The sequence below is a fragment of the Danio rerio genome, chromosome 7, assembly GCF_052040795.2.
Source record: "Danio rerio strain M-AB ecotype USA chromosome 7, GRCz13ab, whole genome shotgun sequence".
NCBI lineage: Eukaryota > Metazoa > Chordata > Actinopteri > Cypriniformes > Danionidae > Danio > Danio rerio.
The window spans coordinates 48,270,284-48,296,864 of NC_141027.1; the positions used below are offsets into that span (position 1 = coordinate 48,270,284).

The 26,581-nt window shown below is 39.3% G+C and overlaps 1 protein-coding gene across 1 annotated transcript in view; it reads right to left on the minus strand.

The window, feature by feature from the left end:
- si:ch211-186j3.6 overlaps window positions 1-26,581 on the minus strand; it is a 453,204-nt gene that overhangs the window by 42,982 nt on the left and 383,641 nt on the right. Inside the window, exons 24-28 of the mRNA XM_087261712.1 lie at window positions 23,387-23,514; window positions 12,720-12,847; window positions 12,220-12,343; window positions 1,134-1,314; window positions 525-691 (exon numbers count right to left, since the gene is read on the minus strand). Coding sequence (XP_087117838.1) covers window positions 525-691; window positions 1,134-1,314; window positions 12,220-12,343; window positions 12,720-12,847; window positions 23,387-23,514 — 728 coding nt within the window. The remainder of the gene's footprint in view (window positions 1-524; window positions 692-1,133; window positions 1,315-12,219; window positions 12,344-12,719; window positions 12,848-23,386; window positions 23,515-26,581) is intronic.

Consider the following 26,581-nt stretch of genomic DNA (forward strand, 5'->3'; position numbering starts at 1 on the left):
GCAACCAAGCAACCAACCAACCAATCAATCAAATTAAATCTGTTAATTTGGTTGCAAACAAACTAACAAATAAACAAAATAACTATTTTGCTTTTTTTTTGCTATTTATTTTGCTACGTTTGTTTATTTTTTTGTTACGTTTTGCATATTTTTTTAACATGAATACTGTATATGTTCTGCAGCTTTTTAAATGTCATAATTCACAGTATTACAGTTACAAATCCTTGATGAGGATAGAATACATGCATGCCTTTCAACATCACAAAATAACATCTTAACATATTTGTTTTGTTAGTTCATGAAAATGATCAAAATAAACAATTTGAACCTTATTGCACCATGCCCCTTTTATCAGTTTTTATGTGAATATAAAAACAGATCTGAAAGGCTTTGGAAAAAAAAAAAGAATTATATAACCATAATCTCCAGCAAAAAGAAAGCTGTGATAATCCACCGGCTATATTCAAGAGAAGTGAAAAGAATCAGACAGAAAAGAAAGAGAACTGCTTTTCAGAAGCACTGACCTCCAGTCTGAGGTATTCGTTCTGTTCTTTGGACAGTAGGCTAAGGATGGAGCTGCTGCGTTTGCGTGTCCGGACCAGGACCTGGACCTGCGTGTGTCTGGCTGGCAGTGTGAAGGCCAGCTGAAAGTGAATATGACTCCTTCCATCAAAAGAATATTCCGGAACCTCTGTGAAACACACAAATGTGTTCTTCAGATGCATGCCTTAAAAAGCATGTGTAAACAGTGAATAATAATTTTTTAAAAATCACAGCGTGAGAATATCACAGGATGTTCCAGTCATGTTACATAAAAAAGCTCTACAAATTCATAACACTTCTGAATGTAATTTGTGCCAAGATTGGGTGTATGTGAAAATCCTGCCTGGGTGCAAACACTATCCCTCCTACACAGAGCAATTCAGAGATATTCACGCGCGCACACTAACACACACACACACACACACACACACACACACACACACACACACACACACACACACACACACACACACACACACACACACACACTGGTTTATCTGCGCTATCTTTAAAGACTCAGTCTGTCTCACCACCCACTTATGAAAACAGACATAGCTTGAAAACTTTTGGGATGTCTGCTGAGTAATTACCCTTTTCACACTGATGCCCGCTGTATCCAGGTATGCACTGGCAGCTGAAGGACCCCCACTCGCCATGACAGCGACCCCGGGTTCCACAGGATGGAAATCCCATGTTAACACAGCTACTGTCTGTCATCACACATCCTGGAGCACTTCCAGATGAGTCGGCAGGTGAACCTAGATCATAATACTGAGAGGGAGAGAACCACAGTGAGAATAACAGCCCGTTTACGCAGTTTCACAGATTCAAATAAGAGACCAGAGATTTTTGCATATTTATTCAAATTGTTGTTTTAAATGTGGCCAATATAAGAATTTCATTGTGGACTGATCATGGTCATAAACTGACCTGTATGTTTAAATGAATGATTTTACACAGCATAAACATTCTAAATATATATAACGTGTATACTTTAAGATGTGAAGAAAGCATATTTTATTATTTTTTATTATGGTTAACACTGGAACTAGCAGAATTGTAAGATTTGCAATGGCCATAGTGTTCATTCTGCATTCTGACAGTTCATTTAAGACTGTACTGAATTTATTGTCATGTGTAATTGTTCCTTTTGTGCTTATCAACCACCTTCTCTGCACAATATATTGCACTTTATATTGAAAATGCGACAAAAGAGTCAGTAAGGGGCAGAGTTCAAGAGGTAGACAGGTTCGAATAAAAGGTTCGATTGAGATTTTATAAAGCATTGAATGTCTGCCATGATACTTTATGATTTAATTAGCATATATATATATATATTGATGAACAACAGTTGTATTTGAAAGTTTGAAAATCAACAAAGACACGCATATTTTGTAATGTAATGTAATGTGTATTTATATAGCACATTTATTGTGTATGGCCATACACTCAAAGCACTTCACAATCATGAGGAGGGGTCTGGACAGGAATGATTGGGAGGCCATGATGGTTAAGGGTCGAGAGGGAATTTAGCCAGGACACTGGGGTTACACCCTTATGAGAAGTGGCGTGGGATTTTTAATGATCACAGAAAGTCAGGATCTTGGTTTATCATCTTATGCAGAAGATGTCCCCTTCACTATACTGGGGCATTAGGACTCTCACAGACATTAGGTTGAGTGCCATTTCATAAAATAAAATAAAATAAAATAAAATAAAATAAAATAAAATAAAATAAAATAAAATAAAATAAAATAAAATAAAATAAAATAAAATAAAATAAAATAAAATAAAATAAAATAAAAAAGTGAAATATACACACATTAAGAAAAAGTTAGCATACTATAGTTACAGTATAGTTTGTTAACAAAGGTATCAAATTCTACATTTTAAAAACCGCCACGTTTATTCATTCATACATTTATTTTCTTTTTGGCTTAGTTCCATTATTAATCGGGGGTCGCCACAGAACCGACTCATCCAGCATATGCTTTATGCAGTGGATGCCCTTCCAGCCACAACCCAGTTCTAGGAAATACACTGTCACAATCACACATACACTACTGTTCGTCCAATTTAGTTTATTCAATTCAACTGCTTTGATGGTGTTATTTTTGCTTTTTCGCAAACAACTGAGAAAAATCAGATGCCGGATCAGATTTCAGAGGTGCCGGATCCGGCGTGTTCTGGCACAAATTAAGCTCTTGTCACATGATTTAAGTGTTTTCAGTCATCTTAGCCATGTGCCCTGAGTGTTTCAGATCATGCTTCGTTGCAGTGTTTCAAAACACGTGCGCCTCGGGATCTTAGCTGTCGTATCATCCAGGTGAATGCTGCACACTGGTGGTGGATGAGGAAACCCCCTCTCCTCCTTTCCCCCCAAAAATTTGTAAAACACTTTGAGTGTCCAAAAAAGCACAATACAGTAAAAATGTATGGAATTATTATTATTAATTATTCAATATACTATGTACTGTAGGTGTAACAGTATCTGAAATATTTTGAGCTTGTCTATTTTTAACTTCTACAGGTGATCAAAAACAAATATAATTACATTGATGTTGTGCTGAAGACTCTCATTTGATTAAATGCATGCAAACAGCCACAGAAAACCGGCTTGTTCTCCTCCTACTGACCTTATTCTTAAGCATTAAGGATGTGTTGTTGAACTGCACTAGCAACACTGGCTTTAATGGTAGACGTTAATAATCGTAAGTTTGGTTTGAAGGCAAAATGAAATAAAAAGCAAATGTTCTCCTATCAGTACTGATTCAAACAAACTCACAGCGTGCAGCACATAGTTTGTAGCTATTACAGCACAAATGAAAGCTGCAGCTCTCCAATTATTTTCTTTTATCTCCTTGTGTTTACATGCACTTTCGAGTGTTTGGATGTGTTTATACACTCAAAAAATATTCATGGGCTTTTATATACTACTATCATAAATGATATGCTACTTCTGTTATATGCGACTAAAATTAATAATAGGAAATGTCAAAAATACAACTGTTAGTTAGGTGTATATTTTACAGCTTTACGTTTATATTTGACTACAGATTTGATTAAAATCTTTTCAGAGAGCAGCTCTCATGCATTTCTTTTTGAAATACTGGTTTGTAAGTTTGGTTTTTTATTTTATGTATAAAATCATTAAAGTGCCTTTATTTTGTTACAGGGATACAATTTCTGTCACTAGAATGCCACATGAACAGTATTTGCACCTTGTGAAAACACCTCAATTTTTTAAAATTCAAATGTCTTATAAAATCCACACAATAACATTACTTTTAGGGTTTCAAAATATTTTAAAACAATATTTAATGCAGACAATAACACATGTTAAACAGCATATTAAGCACTTATTTGGAATTATTGGATAATATTACTGATTTGGTATTTCTACTTAATTCATTCATTCATTCAATCATTTATTTTTCATCGGCTTAGTCACTATTCCAGAGGTCGCTACAACGTAAGGAACTGCCAACTATTCCAGCATATCTTTTAGACAACGGATGACCATCCAGTTGGAATCCAGTATCGGGAAACATCCATACACAATCTCATGCTCACACACTTAGGGCCCTATCATACACACTGCGCAATAAGGAGCAAGGTATGATTTGCGCAAATTGTTGCTTTTTTAAAACCAGCGCAACCCTAATTTTCACATTTTGCACCATGTTGTTTAAGTAGCAAATCCATTTGGATTCATGGGTGTGCCGATCTAAAAAGGAGGTGTGTTAAGGTGCATTGGCATGTTGCTATTTTGAGAAACTGAAAAAGATTGCACCATTGACCAATTAAAAGCTGGTCTAAAGTCTAAAAAAAAAAAAAAAAAAAAAAAAAAAACACTACCTCTATGCCTTTTTCATGTCCGGGGGGCTTTTTTGAGCTTATTCATTTTAAACTTTTTTATTGTAATGTATTATTAGCAGTATTGTTTATTATATGCATGATTATATTTGTTTTAATAAAAACAAGTTTAGATTTGTCTACCTGTCTGGTTTCGGAGACGTATGCATCAACATATGGAGCATAAGAGTAGGACACGTGTTTTTAAACAAGTTATACAAGTTTTTATACAAAACGAGTTTTTTTGACCACACTTCGTTATTATTGTTCATTACTGATTTGCTGGAAATTAGAACTGAATTTAGAAATAGTTTTGAAACAAATATAACAAGTGAAATTAAATATGTAATGTAATGGATGTCTTCAGTGGAGTTTGTACAACACAGTTTCCTTATCCATAAAAGTAAAGGAGTAGAGTAAAGAGTAAATGTAAAGTAAAGAAAAACTAAAGAGGCCGAAAGGAGGAGGCTTGTTCTTTATCCTCTCGCTGCAGATAGTGAAGCTTACAGGTTTTCCACTTACAAAATTCGCCATGTAAAATGACTAAAGGGAATGGGAGAGGAGATTTTTTATGTTATGCTCAAAACACTCCCATTAACTCATTAAGAGAATAAGGACAACGCGGAGAGAGAGAGACCGAGTGTGGCCAAGAGAGGCCAAGTATGCTTGCGTTATTTTACTATTAACGTAAAAATAACGCATTATTTTTTTAACGTTACTATCATTATTACTGTTACTAATTCTACTATGTTTGTTGTTTCAAACAAATAAGCACATATTTGTTATCTGTATAACAAAAGTGGACTTGGACACGCCCTTAATGCTTTTGCGTCCTGTGCTTTAGACTTTGCGCCTAGAGCCCTCATACACTACAATTTAGCTTATTCAAAAAATCGAGTCGAACCAACAATCTTCTTGCTGTGAGGCAATCGTGCTAACCACCGAGCCACCATGCCGCCCTATTTAATTTAGTAAATGTAAAAGTCTAATGTGTATCTTTCTGTCAGCTTAGTTTTCTATAGAACATCAATGGATCAGATAACTCACACATCAGGCTTTCTAATCAAAGAAAAAAGAGGCACCATATATAAATGATAATGTATGTCCTCTTTCTATGATCCAGTCAACCATAACCCATCTTAAAGGCCGGTGTATACAGTGCTTTAATACTACCAGAAGTCATGTACATCAATACTGAAAGAAGATCGAAAGAAAGAGAATAAAAGAGTGGAAATATAAACAAGCCTGAAAATAATGGCTAGAATAGGCCAAACTGGGAGGCCTTGAGAAGATAAGAGGCGAAAGCTTGTTTTATCGTATTTGTGCATTCACCTTTAATTCGGTCTTCCATAATGAATATCATCATGCCGGGCAAGCCAAAGCCACTTAAAAAAGCTGGCCCGCAGAGCTCTGTATTAACAGAATGGGGAAACCTTGAGGCCTTAAATTCTCTTCACAAGAGAACAACCACGCACCGCATTAGATCAATTTTTCGTTTCATCTGATGACTCCCATTTATTCATGCCCACTCCTCCTAATGGTGTGTTTTTGAAGAGGCTGCATCAGTTTGACCCTGTGCAGGAACCGCTTGCTCCTTGTATGGATAAAGTACAGCTGATTTACCAGCAAAACAAAATAAGCAAAAGGGCTGAGTTAAATCCACTGAACTAATCTGTGTCACTCTTTATTTTGTGTTGTCAGAAGAAGTGAAAACACAATGTCACTTAAGCCACATCGTGGACACACTTAACCTGTAACAGGTCAATAGTGGTGTACTGTAAAAGACCACAAATTTCACAGTTCAAATTTTCAATCACAGATCTGACCATTTTTTGGATTAGCAAAAAAGGAAGAGGAAAAAGTCATTTGCTTCCCATTTATTATATAACTTTAAGTTTTAATAAACATAACTTAGAACCTAGAATTTTAATAAAAATATAAATCAAGAAATAACCAGCTGAATAAACAAAGTAAAATATTCAATACTGTGAAAAATGATATTTTTTTACTTTTGCTGATGATGCTAAATGTAAAAATCTAACATTCAAATATTGTACAAAACATTTTTTTTGGCTCATTTTTCAATTAATGATTTGATAATTCACTCATAAAACTTCACGCTTATAGTGGCTGAGGGAGCTTTTTTTTGCTCTCTCAAATTTGCTGCCATTTAAGAGAACGCATGTGATTACAAAAAAATGGCAGCAAATTAGGAATAGATCTTTTGACATCCATTTGACAGCACACATGCTGCAAATCCTCACAACACATACTAGGGGTGTCAAAATTAATTGTTTATTCTGTGCATCTCGTTGCAGACGTGGATAATTCAGTATCGGTTCAGTAACAATCATAACCGGTTATACATACTAACGTCATTTATCTCATAAGTGCAGATTACTATGGCGAGGGAGGCGACTAATTAAAACACTCCAACTACTTTAAGCAGAAACTCAGCACAACTCACTGTCTTTCACTGACACTAGCGCATGAGTTTTTTCCTCCGCATATATCATGAATCAACTGTGATCGTCACTGCCGTTTATCAGTGTCATTCATCTGTGAACAGCGCCAGCTCATTATAGCCAATCCCAGCCTTTTCTGTTGAGCGCGTGACCAATCATGAGGTGTAAGAACTCCATCGTCAATGCTCAGACAGCATTTACATTTCTTTATTTGCTTTAAATGCTCATGTTGTGCTGTGCATGTACTTCAGCTTTTAACAACATTTCATATATCTGACTGCTTGTATTAAAGGACATTTAAAGGACAAATTATGTATAAATCTAAATATATGTATAAATTTTAATGATATAATTGTTGTGCTGTGAAGTAAAATATAACTGTGTATAAAATGCATCGTCAATGCACCCTGATGCACCGAGATATTAAATTGAACCGAATCTATGGCATGGTAATCATAACTTAACCGTGAGACCAGTGTAGGTTCACACCTCTAACGCATACACATTAAAAATGCTCTAGATTTTTACAAAACGCAAACACAAATTAATGAAACGTGCAGCATTTTCTCTCTGCACAAACAATTTAGGAAAATGTGCTGCATTTTCTCACAACACTTTCAAAAAGAACGGAACACAATGGAAATATTTCAAGGGGGCCCAAAAACATTTCAGACTCCGCTGTGCAATGATTATTGCTCAGTGAAATCATGGGTGATCTTTGATAGGTGAGTTTGTTGTTTGTTTCAACGTCCTGATTTTCTTGTCTTTTGTATTTTATTAGTCTCAATAACCATTGCTACGTTTGAAATCGCATACTTCCATACTATATAGTACGCTAAAAGCAGTATGCGAGCTGAGTAGTATGTCTGAATTCATAGAATTCGAAAAACAGTATTTGAGAAGTACCCGGATGACCTACTACTTCCGGTGAGATTCTGAAGTGCGCATCTGATGCATGCTACACTATCCCATGATGCCCGGCAAAAAAATTCACGAATAGGAGTTAAGCGACTAATGCAGGTAGGTCACATGGTAGCCGGGTCTGTCACGTTTTAGAGTCCCCTTGAAACAATTCCGTTGTGTTGCGTGCAATTTAAAAGTGTTGAGAGAAAATGTTTGTTAACGTGTTCTGATAAAGTGCTATGTCATAAAAAAATGCAGCACGTTTTTTAGAAATGTGTTTGTGTTGTCAGGAATTACAGCACGTGTGCTGTCAAATAGATAAAGATCCTTTCATAATTTGCTAGAGCTGTTTGTAATTGCACATTTTCTTAAATTGCAGCATGCTAAGTTCTCCTGGTCACCTTATATGTTTCATTACTAGATGTATCATTTTTATAGAGCTATTCAGTGTCATATTTTAATGATTGTTTGTCGCCACCTATTGGTTATGTAATGTAATTGCTACAACTGTCAAGTTAATATGACAGTGATTTTAATCTTTTCCATAAACATCCGTGTTTATCTAAAGAATAAACTGTTATGCCAGTACTTCTGTGTTATTTGGTTATTTGTATCTAACTGAAAAGAAGAAGAACGGAATCTTTTTCTTGATCAAATTCAGCAAGAAGGTCGCTGATTTAGCCTCGGCTGGGTCTGCTGTCATTTCTGTGTGAAGTTTGCATGTTCTCCCCGCATTCGCATGGGTTTCCTCTGGGTACAGGTAAATTGCGTAAGATAAAATTATCCGTAGTGTATGTGTATGAATGAGAGCGTATGAGTGTTTCCCTGTAATGGGTTGCAGCTGGAAGGGCATCCCCTGTATAAAACATGTGCTGGATGAGTTCGCAGTTCATTCTGCTGTGGTGACCCCAAATTAATAAAGGAACTAAGCTGAAAAGAAAATGAATGAATGAATGAATGAATGAACATATGCAAATCATCATCACTTACAATATATGTTGTGTGGATGTTTGGGCGTTTAATGTTTAATTGTACTTTTTTAACAATGCATTGATTGCAGGCTAAACAAGAAGTAACAGAAAAATATTTTATTAACCTAAGAAAGCATTTAGGTGCCACCCCAAATTCTTCTAATTTTATTATATTTTACAGGAAAGCTAAAAGGCAAGTGATTTGAATGATGTGGAAGGTGATCTCTTTGTGATCATTACAAATTTAGGATTATTCAAATCGACTACAAGTATTAAAAATAAATTAATCCATGGATCACGCTACAGGCCAACACACCCAACACATGATTAACAGGCAATATGTATAATAACTTATTACACAGCTGCCTGCAGCACTTGATTCTGATTGGTTAGTCGCACCTTACAAGGTATGTTGTTCCGATATTACAGCTGCTAAATAACACAAGCTCATGAAGGAACTTCGAATCACTGCTAAGTATCAGTGAATATGCACAAATCTATATAATTATATAATTTAACTGCTTGTCTGTCATGCCACAGTCTTTGACTGTTTGGTGCCATTTTGCGAATGTTTTGTGCAAAAATAAACATGAAAAACAGTCATGTATGGAACATTGCTTTTCTGCAGTTGAAATCTGAATTGTTAGCCCCCCATTATTTTTTTTTATTATTTTTTTTATATTTCCCAAATTATGTTTAACAGAGCAAGGAATTTTTCACAGTATGTCTGATAATATTTTTTCTTCTGGAAAAAGTCTTACTTGTTTTATTTCGGCAAGAATAAAAACAGTTTTTAATTTTTTATAAAAACAATTTAAGGTCAATATTGTAAGCCCATTTAGCTATATTTGCTTTTCGATAGTCTACAGAACAAACCACTGTTATACAATGACTTGCCTGATTACCCTGACCTGCCTAGTTAACCTAAATAACCTAGTTAAACCTTTAAATGTACTTTAGGCTAAATCGAAGTGTCATTAAAAAATATCTATTAAAATATTATTTGCTGTAATCCTGGCAAAGACAAAATAAATCAGTTATTAAAAATAAGTTATTAAAACTATTATGTTTAGAAATGTGTTGGAAAAAATCTTCTCTCTGTTAAACAGAAATTGAGAAAGAAATATAAACGGGGACAAATAATTCAGGGGTGCTAATAATTCTGACTTAAACTGTATAAGTTGCTGTAACACTTTCCAGCATTATATTACTTTAGTAAAAATGACTGAAGAAAATATTTTCTAATATTTTAAATTGTTATCTATCATCAGTTAGTATTTTATGCCTCTATAGGCTGGTCTCACTATTTATTCTGAATTACTTATGACTATATCTTTGCTAGACCTGCCATTTAACTGCAGGTTTTACAGTTGTTTGGTTCATTCCGTCCCTTAAGTCTGATTTTGGTAAAGGAGTGTACTTTCTCTGTTATGTAATGCATGGCTCAAGCAAACCTGTGTGACCTTTTAAGTGAACACCGTAGTTCCCCACACGCACTTCCCAAGTTGCTTGCAGTAAATGGCATAATATCCTTAAAACCACTTTGTTATGCACAGTGTGAATTCATCACTAAAAAGCCTACTCATAATTCTCAAGTCAACAAGAGAGAGAGAAAGAGCAAAAGGAAGTAAAATGTTTGAGAAAGCAGTGTGGGCAGAAATCTAAAATAGCAATTCTACCTCTGTACTTCCTCCTTCCAGAGTCTATGACCTGATCTCCAGTCAAGCCACAGAAGCCTAAGTGAACATTTCAGTGCTGTTCCTTTGTGTCTGGTGACAAATGGTCAAGTGTTTCAGACTGGAGAACCCTGAGCTGAGTCATGGTGTTACGATGAGAAACAAACAAGCCGCCCACTTTAACAAACTTTGACATGACAACGTGGTTGCGAGATCACAGATCAGCTTACAAGATTGTGGCAAGTGGAATGGTCGATTATAGCTCACTTCAGAATAAGACTCCTTAGAAAGAGAATGCGTAAACTAGACAGCACAGACCCTACAATCAAATATCCTTCGCAGCTAAATGGCTAAAAGTATACATACACTGACAGAAGTATCCAGGGAATGGCTACAGCTGGTATATTTGACGTCATCTAACAGTGTATGCAAGCTATGGGAGGTTATGTCATGCTTTATTTTATTTTATAAAATAAAAATAATAAAATATATGAATAAAAAATAGTAAATATGAAAATAAAATTAATAACAAACAAAAATATTAACACTAGAACCACTGATTCCAGCAAACGAATAAACAAACAATATTAACGAAGTGAGTTATTTCCAAATACACATGCTATGCCCCATATGGTCTAAAACCAGACAGGTGGGCAAATCTAAGCTTGTTTTAATTAAACAAATATAAATATGGATATAATAAATAATACAGCTAATAATAATAATAATAATAATAATAATAATAATAATGACAATAATAATAATAATAATAATAATTATTATTATTATTATTATTATTATTATTATTATATTAATAAAAATATTATACTAAAGCAAATTGTCATGAATAAACTAAAAAAGCCTGCCAAGATGAAGAAAACATGAAGGTGGTGGTTTTTATATTTATGTAGGCTAAAAAAATAATATATATATATTTTTTTATATTTTTATGCTTTTATTCTTTTTCATTTGTATTTTTTTTTTCATTTAATTCTTTGTCATGTGCGTACTGCTGTACATCCTGTGTGTATTAAGCAATGTTTAAGTGAAGCACTGCGCTGGACTATTGAACAGACCATTATAGCTCCTCAAAATAGCAATGTGCCAGCAATGCGCCTCCTTTTTTAGACCAGAACACCTTTAGGCACAAATGCATTCGCTTTTTAAACAACATGCTGCAAAACATCAAAATGACTCTTGTGCCAAGCTGAAACTAGCAAACAACAATTGCATCGTGCCTTGTATGATAGGGCCCATTGTCTCAGATATGACCCTTTCTAATGGTTTTTTAAAGGTGTATTTTGATTTAAGCATTATTAAGTTTTGTATTAATAGGCACAAATAAAAAAAATTTCATATCGCCTGCCCACTAGATTCACTGCACATAAACATAAAAGCATCCCCTGGTCTTTGTTTTCATCAAATGGTGTATAACACATTATTGCACAGACATAGCATCACACCCAATTTGGCAAGCTCTTTGTAGAATTGTTTTATTATTTATTTATTATCTCTAATAGCCTTACCTTTTGTCCACACTGTCTAAAAGATGATCTTTTTCAAATTATGTGAAAAACGGTAAGTTCAAGAAAGTATGTTTTTCAAAAATATCAAAACGACAAAAACAATTCATGATGGAAAATAGCATCACAGAGTGCAATCAACATGAGCTGGAAAAAAATGTGTCAGGCTCATAAAAACCATGACCCGAGGTTGCATCTTTACTCAAAAGCATCTTTTCTCTTTTCTTCTTCGCTCACTCTCTGAATGTACTCTCATCTCTGTTCTAGACATGTGTTTCCTCACCTTGCTGTCCACGATGAGGTTTCGGATACAGCCAGTGAAGTGTTTGTGCTGGAGTTGTGGGTAGATATACGGCAGATTCTCATTCACTCCTCCGAGCTGAAGCACCTGCGTCACATTCAGATGCCTGAAAGCACATCAGAAGAAGTCATGACCCTATAACCACACTTTCCTCTCTAGCAATTGAGCTACTAATGTGCTGTGTGTTATGAAGAAGTCATTTCCTTGTACAGATTAACACTCATAATTCATTTGGCCTTTCAGATTGAGACCTTGTGTAATTATACATTTTTTCAAGATATTATTGAGTAATTGGCATGAGGTTCATATGTAGAGTGAGAATGAGGAAGCTAATGAGTGTTTCATTGATTGGGGCTCTGGGTCATGATATCATGTTAGAGGAACGGTTTGCTTGAGGAATTTAAATTCAGGGCCCTATTTTTAACTCTTTGAACCAACATTTGGTGTGAACAGAGATGCTTTGAGTATGAGAGGAGCTTTACTTGTCCATATTTGGTGTGATGCCAGTAACTTCACAGGAAGTGTGGTCCTCAGTAGTCAGCCAGCTGCCCACTCCCTCCATCTCCATGATAGTGGCTCCTGCACAACGGTCAAGTGTAAAACGAACCTCCTGAGAAGAAACAAGTAGGTAAAAAATAATATAAATAATAATAAAAAAAATAACATGTAATATAATACTAAAACATTAAACCACCTGTTAAAATGAGTCTAACCCCGCTGGTCCTACACATCACAACTCGCTTGAAGCTGGGATCAAACCAGCGTCCTTCCACATGGGAGTCGGTTGCTCTAACAAGGAGGCTAAAAACCATGGCCTCTATAGCATCTGTCGCTAGACCACCTTTAGAGGTAAGAGGAGTTCCCCTTCGGTTGTGGAACTTCAGTGCCATGAAATGGGAGGATTCGGATCAGAAGCCGCTTGTCTGGAGAGTATTGAACGGGCCAATGAATGAAATTAATTGGCAGCGTAAGCTTGCGCAGGTGTGCGGCATAGGCAATTAGCCCAGCATATAAGCGCACCTGAAGCCAGCAGACGCTATCCTTTTCGCTTCAGATCCTTTCTGAGTGAGTCGATGAGGGTTCCTCTTGCTGTTCAAGCACTTCAGAGCGAACGAGTGTGTCTCCCGGTCCAGAGTGGGTCTTCGCGGTGGCAGACGGTCGAGCTGGGTTTCTCCCTTGCCTGCGGTTCTTTGGGTCCGGTCCTCCAGAGCGGTGCGTATTGTTGCAACTTTCCTAAAAGAGCAACACAGTCGTGCAGCACGTCCTTTTCAGGATGGCGCTCCGACTGTGCGTTTCTGGATGCGGGGGTTTCCTGGCTCCGGATGATGGACACGATCACTGCATTGCATGTTTGGGGGTCCAGCATGTTAATGCGGTGCTCGCGGGCGGTTCATGTCGTCATTGCGATGCCATGACCGTTGCACAGCTAAGATCGCGGCCAACTTTCGCAAGAGAGCGAGCCACCCCAGTTGCCTCCTGTTCTAAAAAAGCAGCGGGCGCTCGGGCAGATCTGAGGGTTTCAGCGGGAGATAATCCGCTGCCCACGGGCTCGCGGACCTCTCGCTCCTCACGGCGCTCCATCCAAGCTTCGGGTAGTGGGAGTGATCCGTCTAACCAGATGGTAGCTCTCACACTCGCTGACACCGGAGATCAGATGTCCTCCGCGGCATCGGAGGGTGGGCTTTCATTGTCCGATGATGATCCAGACCCGCTCGCCCCCTTCGGGCTGGTGAGCGCTGTCACTATGGATCCTGAAACGGACATGTTAGCCGTGCTTTCCCGGGCTGCTTCGGCCGTGGGTTGGAGATGGTTTATCCCCCAGCTCCGCAGCCGGACCGACTAGAGGGGCGTTTCCTTCTTCCCGGAGGTGCACAGTAGGCTCACGCGGTCTTGTAAAGCACTTTTTTCTGCTCGTGCTGCGTGTCCCTCCACCCTAACCACTCTTGACGGTGGAACAGCCAGTGGCTATGTGGCGATTCCTCAGGTTGAGTGCGCGATGGCGGTAAATCCGCACGGCGCCTCTTCTTGGCGGGGTCCGCCTCGTCTCCCATCCAAAGCCTGTAAGTTATCTACCTCCCTCGGAGCTAGAGCTTACATAGCTGCGGGCCAGGCTGCTTCCGCCTTGCATGCGATAGCCACCTACCAGCGCTACCAAGCGCAGGCGCTGGCCGAGCTGCACGAGGGTGGGTCCAACCCAGGCTCCGTAGCCCGCTCCGCCCGCCGTGCCATTCATACCTGCTCCTCGCCGAAGGCGCCCGCCTACGAGAGCTGCTCCGCCCCCGCACACGCCTCCGGCGAAGCGAGCGTGTCCGGCACCTCGGAAGCAGGCAGCCCCCCTGCCCAGAACGCCGCTAAGTCCGGCAACGGACCGCGAAGCGCCCCTGGGACAGGCCATCTGGAGAAGAGGGAACTTGCTCTTTCCCCGCTGGAGGGCGGGGCTCCATTTCCAACGGCACTTTTTACTGCCATGAAAATATAAGAGAGCACTTTTCCACTTCCCCGGATGTGACAGCCCGAAATCTGCCAGTCTGGGACGCTATGCTTTCTAGCTTGCAGATTCGGTGCGTTTCGCCAGTGGCTCACGAGCGCTGGGAGGACGGTCTCCTTTCTCCCACCCCTCGAGCCTCCCCTCCGGAGCTCGGGTACGGAGTGAGAGCAAATATCTCACCTCCAGCTTTTCCGTGGGACCCGCGCGCTTCCCGGATCAGCACACCCACTCTGCGCTGCCCCACTGCTGGTACGTCAGCGATTGTAGCGATGAGTCCATTAGCGAGAGCTCTGCCTGCCTGGTTAGCGTGGGCCAGCTCTTCGCGGTGGCTCATACGAACAATCAGACTCGGCTATGCGATTCAGTTCGTGAAACGGCCCCCCAAGTCTCGGGTGTGTATTCACCAGGGTCAGCCCCCTGTCCGCCCCTGTCTTGCGAGAGATTGCTGTCCTCCTGGCGAAGGATGCAATCGAGCCGCTCCCTCCAGCCGAGATGGAGTGCGGGTTTTACAGCCCACACTTCATCGTGCCCAAAAAGAGCGGTGGGTCACGGCCAATCCTAGATCTGCGCGTTTTGAACCGCTGCCTGCACAAGCTGCTGTTCAGAATGCTCACGCAGAAGCGCATCCTCCGGTGCGTTCGTCCTCTGGGTTGGTCTGCAGCATTAGACCTGATGGACGCGTATTTCCATGTCTCCACTCTTCCTCGCCACCGTCAGTTTCTGCGGTTTGCGTTTGAAGGTCGAGCTTGGCAATACAAAGCCCTCCCCTTCGGGCTCTCTCTGTCTCCGCGGGTCCTCACCAAGCCCGCGGAGGGTGCCTCAGCGCCCCTTCGGCTCGCGGGCATCTGCATACTCGATTTCTTTACGACTGGCTGATTTTTGCCCTCTCTCGGAGCAATTGATTATGCACAGAGACAAAGTGCTCTGGCACTTCCACCTGTGGGGGTTTCAGGTCAACCGAGAAAAGAGCAAACTCGCCCCCGTGCAGAGGATCTCTTCTCTCGGGCTGGAGCTGGACTCGGTCACCATGGCAACGCGCCTCTCCGGAGAGCGCGCTCAGCTGATGCTGTACTGTCTGAGAGAGCTCGACAGTAAAATAGTGGTCCCACTGAAACTATTTCAGAGGCTCCTGGGGCATATGGCATCCGCAGCCGCTTCATGCCGCTCGGATTATTCTATATGAGACCACTTCAGCACTGGCTTCACGATCGAGTCCCCAGACGCGCATGGCACGCGCGCGCACACCGAGTCTCTGTTACTGCGCTGTGTCGCCGCGCCCTCAGCCCTTGGAGTGACCCCTCGTTCCTACAGGCCTGGGTGTCTCTAGAACAGGCGTCCAGTCTTGTTGTCGTTTCAGCAGACGCTTCCAACACGGGCTGGGGGGCTGTGCGTTGCGGGCATGCGGCTGCGGACCTGTGGAAAGGTACCCAGTTGCATTGGCATATCGCCTGGAGCTGTTGGCAGTGTTCCTCGCTCTCCACCGTTTTTTTCCGGTGCTGGAGCGGCAACACGTGCTGGTCAGGACGGACAGTACGGCGGCGGTGGCGTATATCAGCCGTATAGGGGGTATGCGCTCTCGCCGCATGTCTCAGCTCGCCCGCCGTCTGCTCCTCTGGAGTCATCCGCGGCTGAAATCGCTGCACGCCATTCATATTCAGGCAAGCTCAACCGTGCAGCCGATGCACTCTCACGGCAGCCTTGCGTCCTGGAGAATGGAGACTCCACACCGAGTCTGTTCAGCTGATATGGGCGCGATTCGGGGAAGCCCAGATCGATCTGTTGCTTCCCCCGAGATCGCTCATTGCCAGTTGTTCTTTCCCTGACCGAGTGCTCTCGGCACGGATGCGCCCCTCTGGCTCAACCGGACCTGGATGTCAGAGCTCTCCCTCGCGATAGCCCTCCCCTGGCAGTCCCTGAGAGAACCTACTCTCTCAGGGACAGGGCACCACCTGGCACCCTCGCCGATCTTTGGAGATTTTTAGTCCCGAGGAAGACTTAGGTAACCTCCGATTGCGGTGGCTAATACCGTCACTCGGGCTAGAGCCCCCTCCCCGAGCGCGCCTATGCCCTGACGTGGAGTCTATTCACTGAATGGTGTGTCTCTCGCTGAGAAGACCCCCGTAATTTGCCAGATCAGCGTTGTGCTTTCTTTACCACTCCGTTTTAATACGAGGTAGTGAGCCTGCAAGCGCTGCCCTCGGAGGAGGCAGACCCAGCCCTTCTTTATAGTCCAGTTCGCGTTTTGCGTATTATCCGGACCCCACTCAGAGTTTAGATCATCTGAGCAGCTCTTCGTCTGTTATAGCGGTCGGCAGCAGGGAAGTGCCGTACCGAAATAAGTTCCCACTAGATTGTGGATGCCTTCTTTCACTATCAGGTGATGAGCCGCGTCCCCCGAGAGCGCGTGCGCACTCCACTCGGAGCTTCGCATCCTCTCGAGCGCGCGCACGCGGCGCCCCTCTAACAGACATCTGTAGAGCTGCGGGCTGGGTGACACCCAACACATTTGCAAGGTTTTACAATCTGCGAGTGGAGCCGGTTTCCTCAAGGGTATTAGGTAACCCTTGGTGATTGAGGAAACAATTCGGTAGGGTGTTGAAACACGCTTGCTGCGCCATTTTCCCTAACACGGAGATACGTGCGCCTTTTTATCTGTCAGTAAAGTTCCCCATCAGGTGAGCCCTGCAGATTCCTCCGTGGCCCCCAGCACTGACTCAGCGGAGGAGTCACTTGCTGGCCCACTACGTTGTAGGTCTGCCCGCTGGTCAGCCCGCGTTTTGGGTAAAGGTGCCTGCTATGCGTGATCCCCACTAGGCGATCCCATATGCTTATTCCGCCACGGTTAAGTCCCCCCCCCCCTGGGCGGACCCGTGTCTTCCCTCCCCGCTAACCACTCTTTTGCTATGCGTACTCCCCCTTTTAGGGCTAGTCCATATGTAAATTCTGCCATCTATCCCCCCTTGGGTAACGGATGGCCTGCGCAGCGTCCTCCCTATCGGGATTGCACGCTTCCCAACGTACTGTCGTATTTCCTAGAATTATCTAGATGCTCACGACTTCCCAAAAAATATATCTAAATCCGTAAAACTTCTGTTGAAGTAGGATAAATTAGGGCCAGGGACACGTTGGAGGACCGCGCCCCCCATGATGTGGGTGCGTCACGCTTGCTTGACTATCTACTCATCGGGGGTGTTGGTAAGGTGCAGTCATTATGGCGCTTTCCATACTTCTCCCATTTCATGGCACTGAAGTTCCCCAACCGAAGGGGAACGTTCGAGGTTACAGAAGTAACCCTTCGTTCCCCGAGGAGGGGAACAGAAGTGCCATACTCCGTCGCCATAATGACTGTCCCTTAGCTGTTTGAAAGGATCTTCAGCTTAAAAGGATAGCGTCTGCTGGCTTCAGGTGCGCTTATATGCTGGGCTAATTGCCTATGCCGCACACCTGCGCAAGCTTACGCTGCCAATTAATTTCATTCATTGGCCCGTTCAATACTCTCCAGACAAGCGGCTTCTGATCCGAATCCTCCCATTTCATGGCACTTCCGTTCCCCTCCTCGGGGAACGAAGGGTTACTTCTGTAACCTCGAACGTTTTCCTGCACAGCACTTACTAGCTGGCCTCCATTACGCTCACCCCCCTAAACCTCACTCCCATCCTCTAGAGCACCTTTAGAGGTCAGAGGACTGAGGTTTACCTGCACAGAACTTACTAGCTGGTCACTGTTACAGGAGCACATGCTCATGATTGACCCAGCTGGCCCACATTAGCTATTCACGATCCTCCAATCACAGGATCCCAAGTCACAATACAAATCCTCATTTCCCTTCTATAACGATGTTCATCTGAAAAAAAACCTCCTCCCCTTCTTCCACCTTTATCCAGAATGGGCAGTGGCCCAGTGACTGGCACTGTTGTCTCACAGCAAGAATACCTATGGTGCCGGGTCCTCGCTAGACCATCCGGTATTTCTATGCGAAGTTTGCATGTTCTCCCTGTGTCCGCAAGGATTTCCCCCGGGTTCCCCGGTTTCCTCCCGGAAGCTTAAATCTTTTTTCTAAATATCCTACTCTCAGAAAGTTCACATTAGCCTCAGCACCTGGGATGTTCGAGGCCGTTAAGGATCCACTAGTTGTGTCTTTCATTACCTGGGAAACGAAGGATGCATTTTGAGGCTACATTTTGAAGGAGCTTTCAATTTTTTTGGAAATGAGACAGCCTTCATCTTGTTGTGATGACGCAACACACTTCGAATGCATCCATCTGAGGATGCAGCCTCTGAAATGAGACCCAGCTAATAACAAAGACTGTAGGTATGATTTGATTAATGTAAAAAGAGAAATTGAAGATTATGATTAAATCACAGTCAATATCTAATTTGAATAATCAGTTATTAGGAATTATGAACCTATTAACTGCTTTAAAATTGGATTGCATTTTTAAACTTAAAATGCATTTTTTTTTCAACACATAGCATAATTTCTAAAATATCAGCCTCTACCAAATGGTAAATATGTTTATTAAAAAAAACATGTTTATGGTAAACATACTGGAATTAATACATATACTGTGAAAAATCAGAAAATATGAAGTGTAAGACCAATAGATAAAAAAAACAACCAAAATACAACATTTTGCAATACTAAATAATCTTTTTTGAAAGTAATATTCTTTTAACATGCTTTCTTATTTTTTTTTTTTTTTAACAATAAAATTGAAATCAAGTGTAGTATTGCAACAGGATTATGTTTGTTAGATATTTATTTTTATGTAAAACAACAATGCTGTGTGTGTAAGCCATTATTTAAAACAGTCATTTACTTTAAATATCATTAACAGTCATTATTTAAATAATCAAAATACAGTCAACCATTTGGTAGAGCAGGAAGTTAACATGTAAGTTAACATGAGTTAACATGTATTTCGCCTCATTTACAGAAGAGAGAGGATGTTTGACACTATCATAAATAGCATACATACCCTACAACACCAGTTAAGGGAAGCCTTTAATTTAAAAGTATAAAAAAAGTATGAATTCATAATCTTTAGGCATTCTGAATGTCTGCTTGGCATGATCAGTGAAAATGATCATGTCATTTCAGAAGACTGCTCTAATCATTTGGATTAATTCTTCATTGTCTTCATGAATTCCTTGATGTTTCAGTTTTGGTAAAATTAACTTTAATTGTGGGACAGACATGTCTTGGTTTCATAAATTATATATTTCATGTGTTTAAAAGATAAACAAAACATTTTTAATGCATTTCAAAGAGACACATTCACAAAATACAGAAAGCTCTATCATCATTTACTCACCCATCAAACCTGTTTGACTTTCTTCAGTTGAACTCAAAATAGTTTATTTTGAAAGTTGTTGAAAACCAGTAATAATTGACTTCTATTGTATTTTCCTACTATGAAAATAAGTGCTTAATGGTTTGTAACATTCATCAATAAATCCTAATTTGTGTTCAATGAAAAACGATTTTGAACAGTGAGTAAATATTTTTTTGAGTAAATATTTTATTTTTTTCTTTTTGTGATCTATCCCTTTATGACTGGAATGCATTAATAAGGTTTAACAGATTTGAAACCACAAGGCATCACACACTTGCCAACTTAAAAAAAACAAAAAAACTGGGCATCACACACAAAACACCTGAGGATTACAAGTAAACAAACAAAGGAAGTGCTAGAATACAGATAACAAACAAAAACATAATATCTGCTAAAATCCAACTCACAATATCCCAAAGTACTGGTGTGAAGCTACAAAGAAAAAGTTTATATCCATTTCTTTGTCAAGAGAAGTCTATAAATACGTCAGCTCCAATTGAACTAAAAGAAAAAGTTGAATTATCCTTACTGAAAAATCACAGCAAATGCATCTATTGTATACTGGCCTCTAGATGTCTCCTCAATATATTTGCTTGTATGTATTATGGAACAAAACCAATGCTAAAAGTATTGAAATAAAAAGCTTGTAGAATAGCACCAACTTAAAAAAAACGCATTAAATTAATAAGTGCTTGCATTTTATTGCCATGAATTGCCAGGGTTTGTAATTTAGGGTCCTGAAATTTAACATAGCTGTTTATTTAAGCTGCTAATATTTCAATTCACAACACATTTTTATACTTAAGTTCAATACTTCATATTCAAATTCCAGAATTTACTTCCAAAATATTGAGTTATGTTTAAAAATACAATGTATAATATTGAATAATACCATTTTCAGTCCTTTTTTTTTCAGTTCAAAATTTTTCTTCCCTAAATTCAGTGGTTCAAATTCAGCTGTTAAAATTCAACATCATATTCGGGAACTGCAGGAAAAGCAATAGATTGCAGATTGAAGATCTCCAATTGCTTTTTCACCAGCAGGTAGAGATGGCATTAAATTTAGATTTTTAAACCAGTAAATAGGTGAAGAAAAAAGCTAACAAAGACACAAAAGTAGCATTTAATATTAATATAAATATCTGCGTCATTATACATATTATTGACCCTTTTAACAAGACTGTTATAATATGTTTAACGGTCATCATAATCTTAAATCTTTAAAAGGTTTTATTAATTCGACTTAAAAAAATGTAAGCACATTTATATGCATTTATGAATGTATTAAATCATCTTTGCTTCAAATACAAAATAAAAAAAAAATTACCACTTATGCGAGGTGTTTCTAATGCAGCGTCTATGGGGCTCAGAGTAAATTTGAGTTTATTCTCTCTTTGGACTGGTGGAGTTACATGCCCCTAGACTCTCTTTTGACAAATATGATGTTTCACATTATCTTTATTTCTATTAACCATAACTTCCAAAGATGTAACATTTTATTATTATTGACTGCTATAAAGAATATTAACTATAAAAAAAGAGAAACAGGAATATAAGCATCATTTACTCATTTTAAGCCTACATATAATGCTTTTATTATACTTATAATGTCCAAGATATTGATATTAATATTAAATGCTACTTTTGTGCCATTATTAGCTTTTTTCCTCACCTATTTTCTAGTTTAAAAATCTTCAATCTGCAATCTATTGCTTTTCCTGCAGTTCCCATATGTAATGTCGAATTTTAACAGCTGAATTTGAACCACTGAATTCAAAGCAATTTTTTAAAATATTATACATTGTATTAGTATTGAGCAATTTTATTGTAGCAATTTTATTGAGCGTAAGTATTGATTTTATGTATAAAAATGTGTTTTGAATTTAAGTATTCACAGCTTAAATAAACAGCTAATGTATTCATTAATTTTATCTTTGCCATGATGACAGTAAATAATATTTTACTGTATATTTTTCAAGACACTTCTACACAGCTTAAAGTGACATTTAAAAGATTAACTGGGTTAATTAGGTTAACTAGGCAGGTTAGGGTAATTAGGCAAGTTATTGTATAACGATGGTTTGTTCTGTAGACTCTCGAAAAAAAAAATAAAATAAAATAAAAAAACGATATATATATATATATATATATATATATATATATATATATATATATATATATATATAGCTTAAAGGGGCTAATAACTTCGTCCTTAAAATGCTTTTAAAAAAAAATTCTAACTATTTTTATTCTAGTTGAAATAAAACAAATAAGACTTTTCCAGAAGAAGAAAAAAAAAATTAAATCAGACATACTGTGAAAATTTCCTTTCTCTGTTAAACATAATTTGGGAAATATTTAAAAATATTTAAAAAAGAAAATAAATTCAAAGGACGGTGGTAATAATTCTGACTTTAACTGTATATTAAATTTTACGATATAAACTCACAAACCCTCGCAATTTATGGCATTAAGATGCAAACACTTGTTAATTCAATGCATTATTTTTTTAAGTTAGTGCTATTCAACAAGTTTTTTATTCCAATACTTTTGGCATCGATTTAATTCCACAATGTACACTCATAGATTTTTACCTACAAGTTCACAATCCACCATGCCTTCTGAAACGGTCAGTTTAGATGAGAAGTGGAAAACCGTAGAGATAATAGCCTGTTCTAAATCAGGCCATTGTTTGATGTAAAATCTTAATAACATTATAACTGGGCCTCAGAGAACACTAGAAAATAAACAGAGGGAGTTCATGATCCCTTTGAGTCACCATCTTGTCTCAAGAGCTCTCTCTCCCTGAAACTGTTAAAGCTGAACAGATCCACAAACTAGTGAAATAAAGCTGTTGTGTTTCTGCACACTCCAAACTCTTGCTCTAAAGCCTGAGGCGCGGTATTATTAAACACATAGCATGTCAAGACGCTAAAAGCTCCAACCTGCACTGTTCTCCTCCGCACCCAGCAGGATGCTTACAACCTGTTTGTATTGAACAATAAGCATTATAATTTCAAGCCATCCCAGACTGACCCTAAGGCAAATTCCACCACAGCAAGAACACAAACCGGTGCTACTACAGAGCCCAGCCGCTGAATCTGACAGCGCTGAATACAAATTAGCACACTAAACAGCGTCTAGGATCAAGTAAACCCAGCTAACAGCTGTGACCACAACTCCACGGACTGTGAAGCTGTTTTCAGATGAGATAGTGAGACTTTGACATCTTGTACAGAAGTGCTGAGGTGTATTATTGGAGGAGGAACAGGCCTCCGCTCGATTGAACTCGGCAGTCATTCTCTCGCTAACAGTGAACACTTACTTTGCTGTTGCTCCTCACGTCCAGTCTGTGCCACCGTCTGTCCGCTACGTTCACGTTGCCCGGCAACTGCAGGACCAATGTGCCCGAGCCGTGGTTAATTTTCAGGGTGGGGGTGCCGTCGATCAGCTCTGAGAGACAAGGACAGACAGAGCAAAGGGTTGATGGGTGGACGGTTAAAAGGCGGACACAGAACTACAAAGCAGAGGATGGTTATAAAGACTTAACCTTGAACATCAACTAACAAGTTAAAAGTGTTATACAAGCTTGACTAGCAGCAGGGTTTTTTAATTAACAACTGTACCACTACACAGCAAATAATGTTTTTCTTACTTAGGGTCCTATCATACACACAGCGCAATAAGGCGGAAGATGTGTTTGGCATGATTTGTTGCGTTTTCAGACCAGTGCGACCCTTTCACATTTTGCGCCACATTGTTTAAATAGCAAGTTCATTCGACCACTTTGTGGACTTGTGGGTGTGCTGGTCTGTTAAGGTGGTGTGTTTTGGTGCATTGTTGGCAAGTTGCTATTTTGAGGAACTGAAATAGACTGCGCCGTTAACCAACTAAGCTGGTCTAAAGTCCAGTGCAGAGTGTGTTAGTTGTGCACCTATGCAAGTCCGAACGCTTACAGATTGCATCACACAGGATGTACAGCAATACACAACTATTTTTACATATAAAAAAAGTAAAGGATTAATTATTAAGGATAATAAATTATTTTATTCTACATAACTATAATAACACTACCTCCATGCCTTCATGTCAGTTTATTCATGATAATTTGCATTTGTATAATGTTATTATTATTATCAGTATTATTTATTATATGCATATTTATATATATTTTTTTATAAAAACAAGTTTAGATTTGTCCACCTTTTTGGATATAACTATTTAGAACTGAATATAGAAATAGTTTTGAACCAAATCTCTGCACTTAGCAAATAAAATTAAATATGCCAAATAGATGTCTTCAGTGGAGTGCGTACAACACTAAAGTAAAGGAGTAAAGTAAAGAGTAATAGTAAAATAAAGAAAAAGTAAAGAGGCTGAATTGAGGAGGCTCATTCTTTATCCTACCGCTGTAGATGGTCTGTTTAACTGTTTTCTTGCTAGTTAAGCGTTGAGTTTTTTCCACTTACAAAGTCTGCCATGTAAATAGAGTGATTTACATGTTAAGTCAATGGAAAGACGCAGTGAAGCGGAGCAAGTTGAGTTGTTTGCGCAAATGACGTGCTTAATGTGCTTAATGAACTTCAGCAGACATTCGCTCCGTGTTAACCAATTAGGAGCTTTCTCTTGTATGGGGCGTGATTATGATGTAGCGCCTGTTGTTGGTGTCCAGGGGGAAACCCTCTTGCCAAAACCGGACAACAATCAAACTGGGCTCGGCTCACTCGGAAGTAACGCTGATAGCTTCCATCATCCAGGTAGAGTCTCTAGATGAGTTGATGAACTCAGAGAGCTGGGTGCACCTCTGAAAGGATCTAGTGGACTTGGACACGGCTCCAAATGATTAAAGGCTGTTTATCAGCCTTCCTAAAGCACATAAACACAGCTATTTTCTCAATGAAATCCATCTTAGCCATTTAGCAATGAAGATTGGTTGTTTTAATGGACGTAATGCTCAAAACACACTCATAACTCATTAAGAGAATAAGCAAAAGCCTGTTAGACCATGCTCTGTGGTACAAACTGTATTTTTCTGTCCTTAGTAAAAGTGGATTCGGACATGCCCTTAATGCTTTTGCGCCATGCGCTTTAGACTTTGCGCCTAGACCATTTAAATTGAGCTCCTTAGAGGTTTTGTCATGTTTCTAGACCAAATATCTTAAAACTATTAAATTAACAAGCATTTTTAAGATAAGAAAAAATAATCATTGTTTCAAACTGTCCAAATAAGTAAAATTGTGAGGTTTTTCCTTAAAACAAGCAAAAAGAAATTGGTCGATAGGGTAAATAAATTAATCTTAGATTATTTAGCTTGTTTCAAGGAACAAAGCAACTTAATTTGATTTTCTTTTTTGTTTTATTTAATATTTTTTTATATTTTTTATAATTGAACTAGAAATGTGACAAAAACAAAAAAAGCATATTTTTTTTAAGTGTAATGCTTGTTTCACATTACAGGGTGAAGTAAGTGCTGCGAAGCCTGCTGCAATTACGATTATATCATGTTCTGGATAATAGGAAAAAACATATTATGGAAAGTTCTTCTTTTAGTCCGAGTTAGTCGATTGGCAAATTAAAAATTAATGAAGCCAGAAAGACTCCCTTAAGCTTTGTCTAGTCTGACATCATACACAGAGAAATGCCTCCAACTAATTTAACATTTATCAGCAGGATCTTTGCTGTTAACTAAGCCCGTCGTGCCCATTTTGGACGATGTATTGGTGTGAATTGTGTCTCACCAATCCTCTTTTTCAATATGTCTTCTAATTCCCTCTATTTATTTTCTTATTTGTCATCCTCTGAAGTTTTCACTTTGATACCGTGCCTTTTCATTTCTGTAAATCACAGGCACTTCCTTTCAGCTCAAATGCTGCACAATGTCTGGCATTCACTGAGAAACCAAACTTTCATCCGTCATGGTGTTTTATTCATACTGTACTGTATAAGAGGTGAGACAAACTGCAATTAAGCAAAACTAGACGCTTCTCGAAACACATGTACCCACTTCATTAGCTCAAATCAAATGATTGACTCTCCAGACAGATTGTCCTGGCTAATTCCCTCACACCGTCATTAAAACTGGCAGATTTATGCCATCCATCTGTGCTTTATTCTTGCCGTCACTTCATTTTTTCCATTAAATCTTGCACTGAACGGTTTGGCTAGTAAATGTCCTCCATTAGTCTCCACTGTTTTAACCAATTCAAGCAGCTCATGAGAGTTCGGGGACTTTGTCTTGCTCTACGGCTCAGAGGGGAGTTTGGTTAACACATGCTGAGACACAAATACAGCAATGATGGAAATAATAGCTCAGAAGTACTGTTTAATAAAACTGCTCGGTACTTTCGCAGGTATAAGTCAAGGAGCTATTACAGTGGTCAGCCACTGTAAGAACCTCAACAGAAAACACAATCTTAAAAATAAAAGTTACAGAAAGGGGATTTCACAGCGATGCAGCCATTGAAGAATATTCTTGGGTTCTTGGGGAAACCTTTCAGTGAAGAGTTCTTTAAACAACCAC